General features: G+C 36.5%; 1 protein-coding gene across 3 annotated transcripts in view; it reads left to right on the top strand.

Annotated features, from left to right (window-relative positions):
* Positions 1-16,351, top strand: part of Fnbp1l (formin binding protein 1 like) — a 71,749-nt gene that overhangs the window by 35,676 nt on the left and 19,722 nt on the right. For all 3 annotated transcript variants that reach the window (XM_050156756.1, XM_050156667.1, XM_050156834.1), the window contains exons 3-7: positions 4,413-4,466; positions 5,747-5,894; positions 6,625-6,687; positions 11,424-11,528; positions 13,936-14,064. In XM_050156756.1, coding sequence (XP_050012713.1) covers positions 4,413-4,466; positions 5,747-5,894; positions 6,625-6,687; positions 11,424-11,528; positions 13,936-14,064 — 499 coding nt within the window. The remainder of the gene's footprint in view (positions 1-4,412; positions 4,467-5,746; positions 5,895-6,624; positions 6,688-11,423; positions 11,529-13,935; positions 14,065-16,351) is intronic.

The following is a 16,351-nucleotide window of genomic DNA, read 5'->3' as shown; positions in this document are numbered from 1 at the left end:
TCCTCCTCCTCCTCCTCCTCCTCCTCCTCCTCCTCCTCCTCCTCCTCTTCATCTTCTTCATCTTGTTCTTTGATTATGGTTATCAGAATACTGGCTTTGTAGAAGGAATTTGGAAATGTTCCGTTCTATTTTGTGGACTAGATTGAGGAATATTGGTGTTCATTCTTCATTGAAGGTCTGGTAGAATTCTGCACTGAATCCGTATGACCTCTGCCACTTGCCTGAGGGACATGTGTCTGGTCTGCCTTTCTGTGCCCCTTCTGCATGCGTCTTCATGTAAGGAGTCTCAACTAGAGCTGATGGCCCTTCCTCCCCTGCCAAGCATGCTTGTCCTCATCCCTAGCAGGAAAGCCAGACTTCTCCTCTTTAATTGCACCTGTGGCAGAAGTCAGGACCTGGAGGCAGGAGCTGGTGCAAAGGCCAATAGAGGGTTGCTTGCTCCACATAGCCTGCTTGCTCAGGACCAGCCAGGGGTGGCCCTACCCACTGTGAGCTGAGCCCTCCCCCTTTACTCCCCTTAATCATTAATTAAGAAAATGCTGTAGGGGTTTGGAGTCATTTTCTCAATTGAGGCTCTGTCTTCTCCAGTGACTCTCTCTAGCTTTTGTCAAGTTGACATAAAATTACCCAGCACACTAGACATGAGTATAAAAAATGTTGATGTGTTTTTCTAGAGCTTCTATTTTGCTACAATGGGCATTTTAATTTGTTGGAAAATGCCAGCACTATGGACTTTGCTACAGTTTTTCCAGTAGCAGAATTGGCTTGAATTGAGTCCATTGTGACTTGTGTATAGTATCTGAGGTCGTCTTCCTGACTTCTTATCTGTTCTCTTTCCTCAGTAATCAGATTTCAGATTAGTGCTATCCTCATATGTTTCAGCTATGTAATAACTTTGGAAGTTAACCTGCTAGATTCATTTCAAGTGTTAGAAGCTCAGTTTAGATTGGGTTAAGCAAAGAAAGGATTATGGGTCATGTGACTGAATTATCTGTTGATCTAGTTACACAGAGAAGCAAGTAGTAAATTAGTAAGGTCTGTTGAAGGCTTCAGCCACCTAATAGTGTCTACTTCCCTAGCAGTGGGATTGCGGGTGTGCCTTGGTGCACACAGCTCTTTCTATGTGATAGCTTGAGATAGAACTCTGGTCCTCATGCTTCACAGAAGCACTTCAGGATTTAGCCATCTCAAGAGCCCTATACTTTTAGGACATTTTTTTATCACAAAAATAAACTTTGTTCCTATCCCCAGTAATTTCCTCCTTTTCCTGGTTTGGGCAACTGCTAATCTATTTTTGTCTCTGGATTTGCTTATTCTACTTAACTCCTAGGTTTGTGTCATCTCTTCCTCATATCTTCCCTTTTTGGGTGCTCTTTCAGAATGACTGTACGTTTTGCACGATTACTAGTTTGATAGTTATTACTCTTTTTCCCTGCCATTCTGATACCTGAACTGATGAGTAGCACTTAACATCTTTGCTGGTATTTAGGTGAATTGTGAAATTAGGTACTGTTGGAGGAAGGTGACTTGTTCTTCCTGGCCGCCTAGCTAGCTTAGACCCGAAATAATCACACAGAAACCATATTATTTAAATCATTGCTTGGCCCATTAGCTCTATTACCTATTAATTTAACCCATTTTTATTAATCTGTATATCGCTTACCAGCTAAAGTTTTGGTGTCTGTCTCCGGCAGGGATACTGGCATCTCTCTGATTCTGCCCTTCTTTCTCCTAGCCTTCCATTTAGTTTTCCCTGCCTAGCTCTTTCTTCTGCCCTGCTCTGCTATGGGCTCAAAGCAGTTCCTTTATTAACCAGTGGTAGTCATTCACAGCATACAGAGGGGAATCCCATATCAAGGTACTACAGTGAGTTTGGGCTACATTTCTGGTACTTATCATAGGTTAAGAGTAGTTAGTGTTTATTAATATGACTTAGGAGGTTTCCCATGTGTTCCTTATTTATTCTTTCTACCTCAGTGCTCCTCATTTTCTGGTTCATTTTTGATGGGCTAGCTTAGAGCTCTTCATGAATTTCTTTTCTTGCTTCCTGTTCCTTGCTCATTGTACTTTCTCTGTTAGAATTTCCCCAAGGCTTTCCAGCTTCCTAATTTCTTGTTACCTCTTTAGGTATAGTCAGCAAATTGGAAATTTTAGCCTTTATTCTTTTCAGAAAGCCCTTTTAAGAGCTACCTAGTCTCTTCATGTGATATTACTTAGAAATATCTGTATTTCATAAGTCTAGATCAGTAATCTTACCTGTTAAAATGCTTGTCTGTGTTTCTGTATAGTTGCTTAGAAATTGTGTGTGTGTGTGTGTGTGTAAAAAATATGGTGATGGTTAACTTCACTTGTCAACTTGACACAATCTAGAATTACCTGGGAAGTGAGTCTCAATGAGAGGTTATTTAGATCTGGTTGGCCTGTGGGCATGTCTGTGAGAGGTTGTCTTGATTACATTAATTTAGGCAAGAAGGCCCAACCACAGTGGGTGGCAGCACTTCCTGAGTTTGGGTCCTAGACTGTATAATCAAGATGAGATGAGGGCAGGTATGTGCGTATTCACAGTCTCTATTCTTGATTGTGACTGTCTAGCTGCTTCAGGTTCCTGACTCGATTTCCCCACAATGAAAGACTGTAACTTGGAATTGTAACACAATAAACCCTTTCCACTAAGTAATTTTTTCAGGGTATTTTGTCACAGCAACAGAAATGAAACTAAAATGACTACTGTATTGTGTAGTAATTTCTTAAATATTCATATTTTGATAAAAATCACATGTGGTAGCTTTTCTTTTTTGTCATAACACCCTCTCTATATCTTTATCATAGTTCTTACCATGCTATACTTTCTAATTACTGGTATATACCTGTCTTCTTTGAAGAGAATATCTCTTGCACACGGGTATACTTTCATTTTCGATGCTCTTGGTAGCTTACACAGCAGCTAACATGTAGCATATAATTATTTGTGGAATCAGTAAACTTAATTGGGAAAGTGGGATTAATTTACCTATTCTGAAAATAATCATATGCTTATATTTAAATTGTGATGATTACTAGTTTGTTTTGTTGTTTGCTTATTTTTTTAGTTTCTGGTTCATTGTGTACTTAACTTTTGGAAAATATAGTTAAACTATTTTGTAATATCTAAAAGGAGATTTTTTTTTAAAAAAAAATGCAAGCCTTGTTTTTTTTTTTTTTAATTTTTGATTCAACAGACATAGAATTAATTACTCTTCACGGAGTCTGGGGATGGAGAGATGGTTTAGTACTTGTTATGCCAGCATGAGAATCTGAGTTTGAGTTTCCAAAACTCATATAATACTAGACATGGCATTTCATGTACATAAGCACTCTAGGGGCAAGATGGAAGACGGAAACAGGAAAACCTCCAAAAGTTCTCGCCAGACAGCCAGCCTGGTACTTGCTGTGCTAAACAAAAACCCTCTCTCAAACAAGGTGAAAGGAGAGGAGAAATACCTGCTTGTTCTCTGATCTCCACAGGTGTGCTGTGGTACATGTGCACCTGTGTGTATACATGTGCATTCTTTGCCCCACCCCCACCCCCAGTGGCCCTTCAGTGGTCCATGTATTGTAGAGCAAACCTTTATATTATAAATACTATGGGCAATGTTTTATCTCAGTTACTTCTCAGAAGTCTGTAACACCATATAGGAATCTAAGGAACAGAGAAATTGATGACAAATTGCTCCAGGTCATATAAGCATCATGCAAAAATGTCAGGATTCAAGTCCACATAACCCCATCTTGCTCCAAAGTCTCTGCACTAGCATCTCTTATTTCTTAAGTTTGAAATAAGATAGCATTCTAATATAAGAATGTTATAGATAGACATGGATGTAGGTACATATAATCACAAGTCAGAATGTAATCATTTGCCTAAAGAAAAGGATAGGGGTGTGGTTTTTGGTCAAGCACTTTTTTTGCATGAAGGCTTCCCTGCACCTTGGTGTGTGTGTGGGGGTTGAGTCACACGATGATTTTCATAGAAAAGTAGCAAGATAGAGAATGGTGTCCAACTGTTCTTTCATTCCCTTAGCATCTGTTTATATATTGGCCTTAGTTAATATTAAAATTATATGATTTGTTAAACAAAAGCGGGATGGTATTCCCCTGGAATGTATCTTCATTCTATAACTCATATATTAGATATTTTTGTATTGTTCCTCTTAGTTAATAGCATAATCTAAATATAATACCATAAACAGATGTAGTGTTAATATTCTAAGAACAAAAATGTAAGTAATGATCATGTTATGTTAATGTTTGCTGAAGATCATGTTGCTGTTCTCAGTGTTTTTATCTACAATAGTATTTTATGAAATTGGAAACTATAGAATATTTTTATTTCAAAAGCGTTGTTTATAAAATTACAACTTTTCTTCCTGTAGAAATTTGGTTAAGAAGTACTGTCCCAAACGCTCATCCAAAGATGAAGAGCCAAGGTAAATCTAAGCTGTTAGTTACTGCGTGTTAAAAATATTCAGAACATATATATACTTTATTACTTTGTAAAATATACTGTGATCGGCTCATGATGTTTTTCTTTAAATTTGCTTTAATAAAAACATCACATGGACTGCTTTTTATCTTTTGAGGATGGGTGCTTTAATGAACTTAGTAGTGTTTTTGTTAATTTTTTTTTTTTTTTTTTGGTTTTGGGTTGTCTTGTTTTTTTGTTTTTTATGTTTTTTAGAGTAATTGAAAGGAGGATATCCAAATAAGATTTAGACCAGGATTTTACTTGAGTTGTTTGGTGTCTAGAAGAAAGGAGTATTTTCCCATACTTCATTGTGGCGTTTATTGTGTAGTTGCCATTAGCTTTGTAAGAGTATTGCCTTGCAGGTAGTAAAAACTGCTTGGCTGGTTGCTTTAAAAGGATAATGGAAAGTGGTGAAATATGGGGGATAATTTTTAAATCCTGAATAAAAAGTTATTTATTTTGGTTGTTTGGGAAATATTAAACTTGACTATGCAGTTGGTTAGAGACTACAGAAACTAGATGAAGTTAGGCTCATTTGTATAGCTTTTGTATATGTATTGGTTCTTAGCATTCTTAAGGGATCCCTGTCTGATCTGTCAGTTTAAGAGAATATTCCTTGGTGTGTTCCAAGTAGATATATACATTTTTTTTAATACAGTAATTTTCTTTGTTTCTCTCCTTCCCCTCACACACATTTTTACCCTTATTTTTGCCCCCTTTATCCCGCTTTGGTGCCAATCATAATGGTACACCTTCATTCAGGATGTGGGCAGGCATACAGGCAGCTGTATCCAGAGCTGATAGCAAAGTTGTTCTGTAGATCAGCCATCAAGATGCATTTGAGTGGTGTGATTGGCAGGTTCTGTCCTCGAGAACAAGCACATCATCTCTGCAACAGGCTCAGCTGCCAAGCCTAGGAATCCACCCAAGTGATTCCCATGCTCAGGCCAGTCAGTTGGCAACTTAAGAGGTTCCACTATGTCAAAAGAGCCTGCAGGTAGTATTCTTATTATATTTTGATCCCCAAATATCCCTTTATAAATTAAAGGCTACTTAAAGATACTTAGACATGTACAACTTAAAGCTTAATACAGGATTCTTTCCATATGTAGTTAATGTAGAACCAGTAGCTGGAATTTAGGTTGAGTGTATTAAAACTTGCTTTAGACACCAAAAATCCCTCACCAAAAAATTGTAATGGAAGCAAAAATAAATCTTACTATTTTGAATATGCTTTTTCAGGTTTACTTCATGTATTGCCTTTTTTAACATCCTTAATGAGTTAAACGACTATGCAGGACAGCGAGAGGTGGTTGCGGAAGAAATGGCACACAGAGTGTATGGTGAATTAATGAGATATGCCCATGATCTGAAAACTGAAAGAAAAATGGTAATCTTTGTAATTTTTATATAATTACAACAGTCTTATAAAATAGTTTCAGACAAATAATTATTTTTCTTTTTAGAAATATATATTCAATAAAATTTGTTTTCTATATTACTAAATTTCTTTTACTTATAAATTGGGGGATCAGAATATACTGTGAAATATTTTTCAGTAAAAGAGGAAAAACTGTAAGATATGCTTACCAGTTTATGATCTGTTTGAATTTAAGAACAGGGTTTGGCAATATACAGCCCACAGACCAAATACAGCACATCACTTATATTTGTTTCCTAGGTCCCACAAGCTAGGATACTTTACATATGTAGGTGACTGAAGAAAGAATTAGAAACTAAATATTTGTCATGTCAAGTTTTATGTAATTTGGATTTCAGTGTCTATAAAGTTTAATTTGCATTCATTGTATTTGATATTTTCTATGGCTGTTTTGTATTGTCTAGACAGAATATCATTTGGCCGGTAGAGCTAAAAGATATATTACTTGTTATCTGATGTTTTATAGAAAACCCCTATTGAAGACGATCATTATTTCCTTGAATATGCCTGTAATCTGTAAGATGTGGTTTAAAGACGTTTGTTTTATTCTCTTCCTAACTCTAGTTAAAGAAGCATAACTATACATGTATGTATTGTATCACCTTAAAAAAGAATAAAGTGAAGGGCCTTTTACTTACTAGTGTAATTATTTTTGTTTGTTGGCGGTTTTAATCTTCAGCATCTCCAAGAAGGACGAAAAGCTCAACAGTACCTTGACATGTGTTGGAAACAGATGGATAATGTGAGTCACAGTATTTTTCATGGTTAATCAGAAAACGTAAAGACTGGCCTTCTCCTAAACCCAGTTATACTTTACCTCTGAGTCTAATATTTCTAGTGTATTGTTCATAATCTGCCATTTGTTGTGCTGTATAATAAACAAATAGAAATGAAGGAGATGAGCTCATTTCCTTTTCCTTTTTCCTATGTAAATACTTAGACGGATTTGCTAGTCTTCATATTATGGTGTATGGTAGAGAAACTTATCCAATATGGAGAGGGATTTGGAGTAGTGGGAAACAGATTTCCTGGGAGACCACTTGCCTCCAAATGGAGAGAACCAAGATTGTGGTTCTTGAACCTTTTTAACACTATATTTCTCTTGACCTCCTTTTTAGCATATGAATGCTAAAAGCAAGGGTTACCTTCAGGAAGTGTTTCTTCCAGCTCAGTAGTCCTATAATTCTGTAAGCATCTAACTAGAAAAAGAACTTGATAGGACTGAGATAGAAAATATACTGTCTACTTAAAATTCCCCTAAGGTCCTTGATAATGTGGATTTTCTTAAATATTTGCTAAACATGTCAATATTGCCACTAGTCTTCTTTACTGGAAATGCTGGATTGAAAGACTTTGTAGTATAAAGCAGTCTTTAAACATTCAGGTTGCCAATGATTGTTTCTTTGTTAAGCATTTTTATGGTAGATACTGTATTCCTTAAGAATAAGAACTTTGTGGCTGAAAGTTTACAAGGGTGTGCAGGGTACACTGCTTTCTCTTCATGCTGTGCAGATCTTTGGCAGTTTGAAAGCTCATGCATGTATTTGCCATGTTTTTTATATTTTCCTGTTAAAATGCATATTCAAAACTTAAGTTTTGAATATTTAATTTTTTAAACTAATTTTAGTTAACTATATTTAACTGTCAATATTTTTAATCTCCAGTGCTGATTTAGAGTTCATAGGTACATTAAGAGTCTGTTTTCGTTTTCTTTGTAATTGATTTCACCAAGGCTTTAAGGGAGGATTTTTATTTATTAAATTTTAAATTACTGTCAGTGGCATCCTTAGTTTCTGCCATCTAATTAGTGTGAGAGCGTCTGTGTTTTCATTTGCACAGAATAACATACTCCTATACGAAGGAGATACTGGTTCTTCTAGAAATGACTGTTGACGTAACTCTGCTGATAGTTTGCTGACTTGCCTTTAGAACAATTGGCAGTTATTAAGAAAAAGTTGCAGAGGTCTTAAGAAAGAACCATTACAAAAATAAGGTATTTCAAATGTATGTATTTTAAGTCATTAATAATATTATGAAAAGTAAATTCAACCCTAGTCAACCTTTTACTTGTACTTGTCCTGATATGTTCAAAGGTAAAAATGACCTGATTTTTTTTCTTTGGTGGAACCTGCAGTCAGTGAAAGAGACTGACAGATATAATTTATGTTTAGTGTACAGAAATAAGTATATCCTATTTCCTAATTTTTTCTTTTTTTTTTTTAGTCAAAACAAAATTACAGAATTTCTAATATGTTTGGTAAAATTGAAAGGAGCTATAAAAGAACTGTGGGAAATAAGGAGAAAATTGAAAAAATTGGAAGATAGTTATTACTCTCAGGATGAACAATGGCTTTTAAATTGAAGGCATGGTAAACTAGGCTGTGAAAGGCCCAGCATCTGCATCCCTTCAGATCCCTATCAGGAGGCTACAGGTGACAGCTCCCGGGGTCAGTAGTGCACAGCGGCGTCACAGGGCTTCATGTCGTCTGTGCTTGCTTTGCCGCACAGACTGTGCTGGTTCTTATTCTACAGCTTTGTGCCTTGTGGTCAGGGATTGAACCAGCTCTCGTTTAAGCGGCACCCAGAGGCAGGAAAAAAGGAACATTTCTTTTCTCACTGTCCTTTTTTATCAAGAACATATAACTTCCAGAAAACCCCAGCAGATTCCCCCTAGGTACCTTTGATGAGCCTGTGAGGAGAGTGGGACAGCACGCCGCAGCTCTTTACAGCTCTGTATTGAGAGGCAGGTTCTGCTGAGGAAGAATAGGGACTAGACATGGTTTTCACACTGGGAATGGATTATTTTTAATTCATTTTTATTCTTTTTTGTACTTGACTATTACAGGAAAAGTAGATGTTTTTCCACAAATAAGATACCTAATATAAAATACTTATTTGTAAGTAACCTCAGTTTGTATCAGATTTATTAACCCATAGCTACTGGCTCCATAATGGGATTGGGTAAATAAAAATATTCAAATCTTCTTTTTTGGGGTAATTCTCAGAACACTGGTAGAAAGGCATTTTCCAGGCAAGGACTTAGAAGAAGGGTGGGGTGGGGGTGGAGGGGAATCACACAGGGTTTTTCCAAGGAAACTACCTGTCTGTTTCATCCTAGAGGGAAAGACCAGGCTCAACCAACCCCACCTATAGAGTTTTTAATGGGCATTTAAAATAAGAGCACACAGTTAAAGATTCCACAGACAGAGGCCATACTAATATATAGGAAAAAAGCAACTCAGAAGAAACAGCAGTGCTGGGCATGGTGGTACACTCGGGAGGCAGAGAGGCAGACGGATCTCTGTGAGGTTGAGGCCAGCCTGGTCTACAGAATGAGTTCCAGGACAGCCAGGGCTGCAAAGAGAAACCATGTCTTGAAAAACCAAAAGGAAAAAGAGGTAGAAAAACAAACAGCAACTATGAAAGGTAAAAAGCTTAAAAACTCAAAACTGGTATTAATCTTCTCTGTGGAACAGAGGAAATACTATATCTTTGGAAATAAGGACAGTTACTAAAATATGGTTACTAGTTAAAACAGTGGGTATAAGGGACAAAAGAAGTTCATAGAAGGAGAAAAGAAAAATTCACTAGAAAGATAACATTGAAGTAAAGTAAAGCAAAGGAACATAGGTTAAAACTATAAAGCAACATAATAAAATTAGAAGATTTTATTTTGCAGTTCCTTTTTCAAAATAATAAGCATGCCAGATATAAAAGAAAGATGGTCATAACGAAATCCAGGAAAAAAATTCAAAGACATGAATTTCCTGAGAAACACATTTAGTCACAGCAACAAAATGATGCAATAAATAAAATAAGCGTGTCTTTTAAAATAATCAGAATACAAATAGGATTGGGCATATCCTGGTCTGTGTCTATAGAAACCAGAAAATAAGCCAGCAGTGGTTGCGCAAGCCTTAACATCCCAGCATTCGGGAGACAGAAGAAGCAGGTTCTCTGTGAGTTTGAGGCTAGCCTAGTCTACAAAGTGAGTTCCAGGACAGCCAAAGATACTATACAGAGAAACCCTGTCTTGATAAAACAAACAAAACAAAACAAAACCCCACAGAAAATAATAAAGTAGTACTTTTAAATTTCTGAAAGAAATTGTTTCCAACTCTACTCAGCCAAACTCTGTTAAAAGTGGTGGGAAAGGCAGTCACAGTAGCTTGGGTTCAGAAAGCTTCAGAATGGGGGTGGGGTGAGGTGGTAACAATACAAACATTTCTAATCTCAAAAATGGGATTTTTTTTTTTTTTTTACAAACATTCTAGAAAGCTACTGCTAAATGTGATCCAGATAAGAGGTGCAAGATGTCCTTGGGATTATAGGAAAGGGAAACCCCAAGAGAACAGCTATGCATTGGGATAGATGGTATGAGTTCAGACACAGCAGATTAGAAACCCAAAGGAGAAACTGAACAGAGAAAACAAAATTGATAGAATTCCTAGAAACCCAAAGGAGAAACTGAACAGAGAAAACAAAATTGATAGAATTCCTAATGTTAGAATTTACTGTGGAGAGATTAAAAAAGTGTGGGGAGACTCAGGTTGAATTAGCAATAAGTGTATATTGAAAATAAAAAAATCAAACTTGTGTGTGCACAGTTAAGTGTCATGCTTTTGTCATAGATAGCTTTTAAATTTTTCATTATTTTTTTATGTGTATGAATGTTTTCCTGCATGTATTTATGTACACCATGTGTGTGCCTCGTGCCAGAAAAGGGTGTCAGCTCCCTGGAACTGGAGTTCCTGATGATTGTAAGTCAGCCTCCTCTACAAGAGCTGCAAGTGCTCAACTGCTGATCCCTCATAAACAGCATTTTTAAATCATAGTAGTTTGAATTAAAGTTGGGTATGGTGGCACCTAGCTAGGCATCCTAGCACCCTGAAGTCTGAGGCAGGAGGATTAAATGCCCAAGGACAAGTTGGACTACACAAGTGAGAAATCTAGGCCAGCTTGAACTACATAGTAAAACCCTGCTTTTGTTTATTAAAGGAAAAATCCAACACAAAAACAAGTAAGCTTGTATCTGTGCTGATAATACTCCTGTCACATAATAGTAGAAGCAACATAAAACCCTTTTGAAGGGATAGTTCCTCATCTTAATTGTGTTGGGGTCCTACTAGAAAAACATGGAAGCAAACACCAAAACTAACCAATGAAGATTTGTTTATAATAAAAAAACCAATGAAGATTTGTTTATAATAAAAATTTCCCCCTTTTTTGGACAGAGAATTAGGTATATACTGAGTATTAATCATGCCTGGTTTTTTCTTTATTGTCAAATATCAATATCTGATAATTTAAGACACATAAATACCATAACCAATATAAATTAGTTATAATAATAAATTTAATTTTCCAACTTAGAACAATTTTACTTACAGTGTTCAGTTCATTTTTACTTAGCACACACTACTGGTAACATTTAAGCTACTATTCAAAGGAGGTAAGTTATTTCCATTTTCTTTACAGAGTAAAAAGAAATTTGAAAGAGAATGTAGAGAAGCAGAGAAAGCACAACAGAGTTATGAAAGATTGGATAATGATACTAATGCAACCAAGGCAGATGTTGAAAAGGTAAGATGTCCAAACTGCTTTTAAAACTAGATTACTTACTGGTGTGTATTCACTGCATGCAGTCAGCAATTCTGCTTTGAGGTGCAGATACTACACACATGAACTTTTGTATCAGTGTTCTGTCTAAATATAAAATACGCAAATTTTGCTTACTTGAAAATGGCATATATTGATCTGAGAAGAAAACTTGATAATAAAATATCTTAGCTGCTTTCAGAGTGCTCAGGAGAAACAGTAGCTAATAAGATTGTTTCTTCCCTACTCCACAATTAGATAGACCAAGACATATCTATCAAGTATGCAGATAGGGTGTGAATGAACAGGACTCCTCAGCAGCTTTGCAGAAGCTAGGCCTTGAGTTGTCATCATGTTACCTAGTCACTTACTGAACATCTTGTCTCTGATTCTGAGCTGGCTGTTCTGTAGCATTGGCCTTGTAACAGTATTTCTTCTTTGTCATTTGCTAGAGCTCAGTTGGTTGACCCCCCCCCCCTCCATTCCAGCTTTAATTTTCCTTATACGGGCTTTATGCATCTATGTTTCACAGTTTTGAATTATATTGAAAAAGTCAAATACATTTTTTCATAATAGTTTTGTATATATTTTAGCTTATTAGATACTTCTCTCTTTCTAGATAAACAGATTTCTTCTACTATTCCATATAGGAAATAGCTTGAATTACCTTTATCATGTTACTTTCTTAGACTTCCCTTTAAGTTTTCAAAATGTCCCACTTAGGTCATTTTCTGAATATATTACTATTTGGTCAGATCAGTTCTGATTTTGATTGCCTCTCTTGTCTGAGCACTAAGTTCTTGTCCATATGACCTGAGTGTCACATTGTTTGAACTGACTGCCATAGAGTTAATGATTATCTGGAATCCTTGTCTTTTCATGTGTAAGTTGATATGAGGATGTGTCTCTCATAACTTATGTTGTATTTTAAATTTGTATGGACATCTTTCTTCATGATTAGCTTTGATCCTATTAAATTTTTAATGTCCTAATTTTGATCATCTAGTATAATTTCCTTCACAACATTATGCTGTACCTGTAACTGATCAGTGTGTTTTGACAGTACTGTGAATAACAGCAACTACCAAAGGCACTATTTTGCACGTGGGAGGCTTCTTGAAGGTTAACACCCACTCTTTAAACACTCCTTTGATTCATCATCAAATAATGGTTATTGAAATTTATGTCCTGGGAATGTAAAGTTCCTTGTTTGATGGACTCTTCATTTAACACCTTCATTCTGTCTGCAGAGTTCACTTTTCACAGTAGCTAAGCATCTGTGTGCTAGTTAACTTGGCCTAACTTTCTCAGAACTTTGGTGTTCGTGTTGTAATGTTAATAACATGCCGTAGGTTAAATAGGGTTTTATGGGCTTATATAAGATCTTGGTTACCTTGTTCCCGTAGTCAATTTATTTCTGAGTTAGTTATGGACTAACGTTAGGTAAATAACTGCATCTGTAGAAATAAGAATCAGAAGAGTTAGGGATAAGGCTGGGGTTTGAGGATCAATGTACTCATCTAATAAGGGTAAGACTCTTAATTTCAATACTTAGCAAAAAAAAAAAAAAACAAGAAAAAAATAGTAACGTATAGCTCCAGTGTGCTTTGTAATATATAGTCTGTTAAATGTTTTGTTCCTTGGAACAATGTAAAGTGGACACACACACCTTCCCACCCTCCCCCTCTTTTCTCTTCCTCTCTTCTTGCTGTGTTGTGCCCGGGTTGCTATGGAACTCTGATGAGCCTCTCCTCTCAGCCTTGTATGTACGTGAGACTACTGGTGTGCAGTGCTGCATCTGAGCAGCCAGTTCTTACTTAGTTTCCTTTTTTTTAGATCAGTTAGGAAAATTTTTTGCTCATATTCAGTGCATTAGAACTAACAGTTTTATTTATATTCTTGTTAGTGAATATAATTTTCTCTGATTTTCTACAAAAAACTGAATGCAGAACTATTTAAAATAAGTACCTATGGATTTATAGAGATGGAAACTGAATTTTACATTATTCAAACACATTTTAATTGTTATAGTTGTTATGTAGTTTCATATTCTAATGGAGTAAAGAAATATTTCACTACCTTTTTAATAGTCAAAAGTGTTCCTGGAGGTATTTGTTTTTCTTCTCTTCTGTTTATACATGTTATGTTTCAAGGCATAATGTCATTTTTATTTTCTGTATGAACTTTGTTAAGTAGAGACTTTTTCAGTTACTGCAAAGAGGAGGACAACTATAATAGACACAGAGGGATTACTGTGATAAGAAAACCATATAAGATCTGAAAGCATTTTCTTTAGCTGTTGGCTTATCTATTGATAAAAATCTAGCTTTGGTATAATTTTCAGGAAAATTAATTTGTTCTTGGTAATCATTCGGACCAATTTTGCCTGTAGGCCAAGCAGCAGTTGAACCTTCGTACGCATATGGCTGATGAGAATAAGAACGAGTATGCTGCCCAGCTGCAAAACTTTAATGGAGAACAGCACAAGCATTTTTATGTGGTGATTCCTCAGATTTACAAGGTAAGTTTAGTTGAGTTCAAGGAGTATTTTTGAGACAGGGTTTCACTGTGCATCCTCCCTGGCTGTCCTGCCCCTTCCTGTCCAGGGCTGAGATTGAAGGCATGCACCACTGCTGTAGGCAGAGACCACTCATTTGTTTCCTGGATGCCCAGACCCAAAATAATCACACAGAAACTGTACTATTAAAACATTGCTTGGTCTATTAACTCACACTTCTTATTAGCTAGCTCTTAAATCTTAACCCATTTCTGTTAATTTGTGTATTGCCATGTGGTTGTGGCCTACTGATAAGGTTCCATCTGGCATCTGTCTCCTGCTGCGGCTACATGGCTTCTCATTGACTCTGCCTCCTCTCTCTACATCTATCTGCTTGATATTCCTGTCTTGCCCTATTCTGCTAAGCCATTGGCTGAAACAGCTTTATTCATTAACCAATAAAAACAACACATAGGCAGAAGGACTTCCTACACCATTTCCCCTTTTCTGTTTAAATAAAGAGGAAGGTTTTAACTTTAACATAGTAAAATTGCATATAACAAAACAGGTATCAAGCAAGAATTACACTTAAAATATTTATATCTATTTTATCTTTTATCATAACTAAGGAAAATTATAATTATTACTATTTTTCAAATCCATCAAAGACCCAGACGATATAATATTACCTAAGTAAACAGGAAGTTGTAAGCAACTTCCAAAACTCTAGAATTGACAGAGACATTTTGGTACCTGGACAGTCATCCAAAGTTCTTCTGTGACATTGGGGCATTCAATCTTCAGCTTACAGACCCATAGTATCTGGAAGACTTTTCCATAAAGCAGGAAAATTGAAAGACTGTTTTGCCTCTATTGGCAGTTTGTTAAGTCACTTTCCTCTGTATCCTACAGAATGTCTGGCAGACTCTTTCATGAAGCAGGAACCCCGAAGGATTGTCTCACCTTCTTTAGGCAACTTCAGCAGTCATTTTTTTGTGGGTCCTGCATGTCCAATTTATAGAGCATAACATCAAGCAGTCCAGGCAAGAGCAGTTTCTTGCCCAAACCCCATAAGGAGCCTCTTTGATGTCCATCTTCCTCTTGAAGTAGATTGGTGCTTCCAGGATCCGATGTGTCTCATTGTCATGAAATTTCCTAAGTTCTTAAAACGTTTTAAATGCCATATTCTATAGACTTTGAAAGGTTTGAATAATAACTATCCATTTGTGATATATCTATACATCTAGAAAACCTAAGTAACAAGTTTGACTATTATAGATGACTATTAATTACATTTCTAATTATTAGAAATCAGAATATTTCTAAATTTACTAGTTGGTAAGATAGGCGATAAGGAGATATCCTTATTATTAAACCACAGACTTTTCTGTGTATTATTAATGTTACATGTAACTCACAAAGCTAATGACAGTTTTTGAAATATATTATAGTTCAGTAGAAGTATTTTCACTGTGGGAATTAACTGAGGTTGGATGTTGTAATGTGTTCACCTAGAATTGGGATTTAACTTTTTTTGGCACCACCCTAGAATCATTGGCCTTAGTGCAGATGGCAGCAGTAAGTCTTCTAACATTTTTGCTGGCCTGACTTTTCTGTCTCTCTGCCTTGCTGGTCTGCTAGGACATAGTTGTAAGGTTATTAGCTCCATGTGACAACCCTTAATTATAGCTGTAGCAAATAGTGAATCTAGAGTGTTGATGCTGTTTTTTCTAGAAAGAAGAGAAATTGGAAGAAAGGGAGTTAGAGAACCAGTGCTGAATGAGGGCAGAGATTCTGGGGAGAGTGTCACCCAGTGGGTAGCAGATTCTGGTCGTTGAACCAGAGCAGCAGACCTGTGACTCCTCACTGTGATAGAATTAACTAGCCACGTTCTCACATTCTGCAGCAACTTGAGCTTAGAAGTGAAGTACCCTTTGTGTTTGGAGGCCTTTGTGGAACTTGCTTAGAGCAGTCTTGCCATTTTATAATCTTTAAAAATAAACAAACCATCCCCATAGGTTTCAGAATAAACCCCCAAACCTTTGAAACAGCAAAAACGTGATGTGAAGTAGAGTTTGAGGTGGTGAGGAGAGAGACCAGTGCTGTCAGAGAGCAAGTGTGCAGAGATGACTTACTGAACTCACTCCCCTGCCTCGGCATATTTCCTGTTGTGCGTTTGGACTTGGGAGGATTTTAGGCATGTGCTGCCTTGGTGGAGTGACTTTCTGTTCTCTTTCTTGTCCCCAACTGTGAGCTGCCAGTTATAGTAAGGTCTGGGACCTGTTAGTGTGCCACCATCATGGACACTTCA

This window comes from Alexandromys fortis, unplaced genomic scaffold (assembly GCF_014885135.2).
Source record: "Alexandromys fortis isolate MF-2015 unplaced genomic scaffold, M_Fortis_MF-2015_v1.1 scaffold_19, whole genome shotgun sequence".
In the NCBI taxonomy this organism is placed as follows: domain Eukaryota; kingdom Metazoa; phylum Chordata; class Mammalia; order Rodentia; family Cricetidae; genus Alexandromys; species Alexandromys fortis.
The sequence above is the reverse complement of the archived record's forward strand: the minus strand, read 5'-3'. Positions and strand labels throughout refer to the sequence as shown.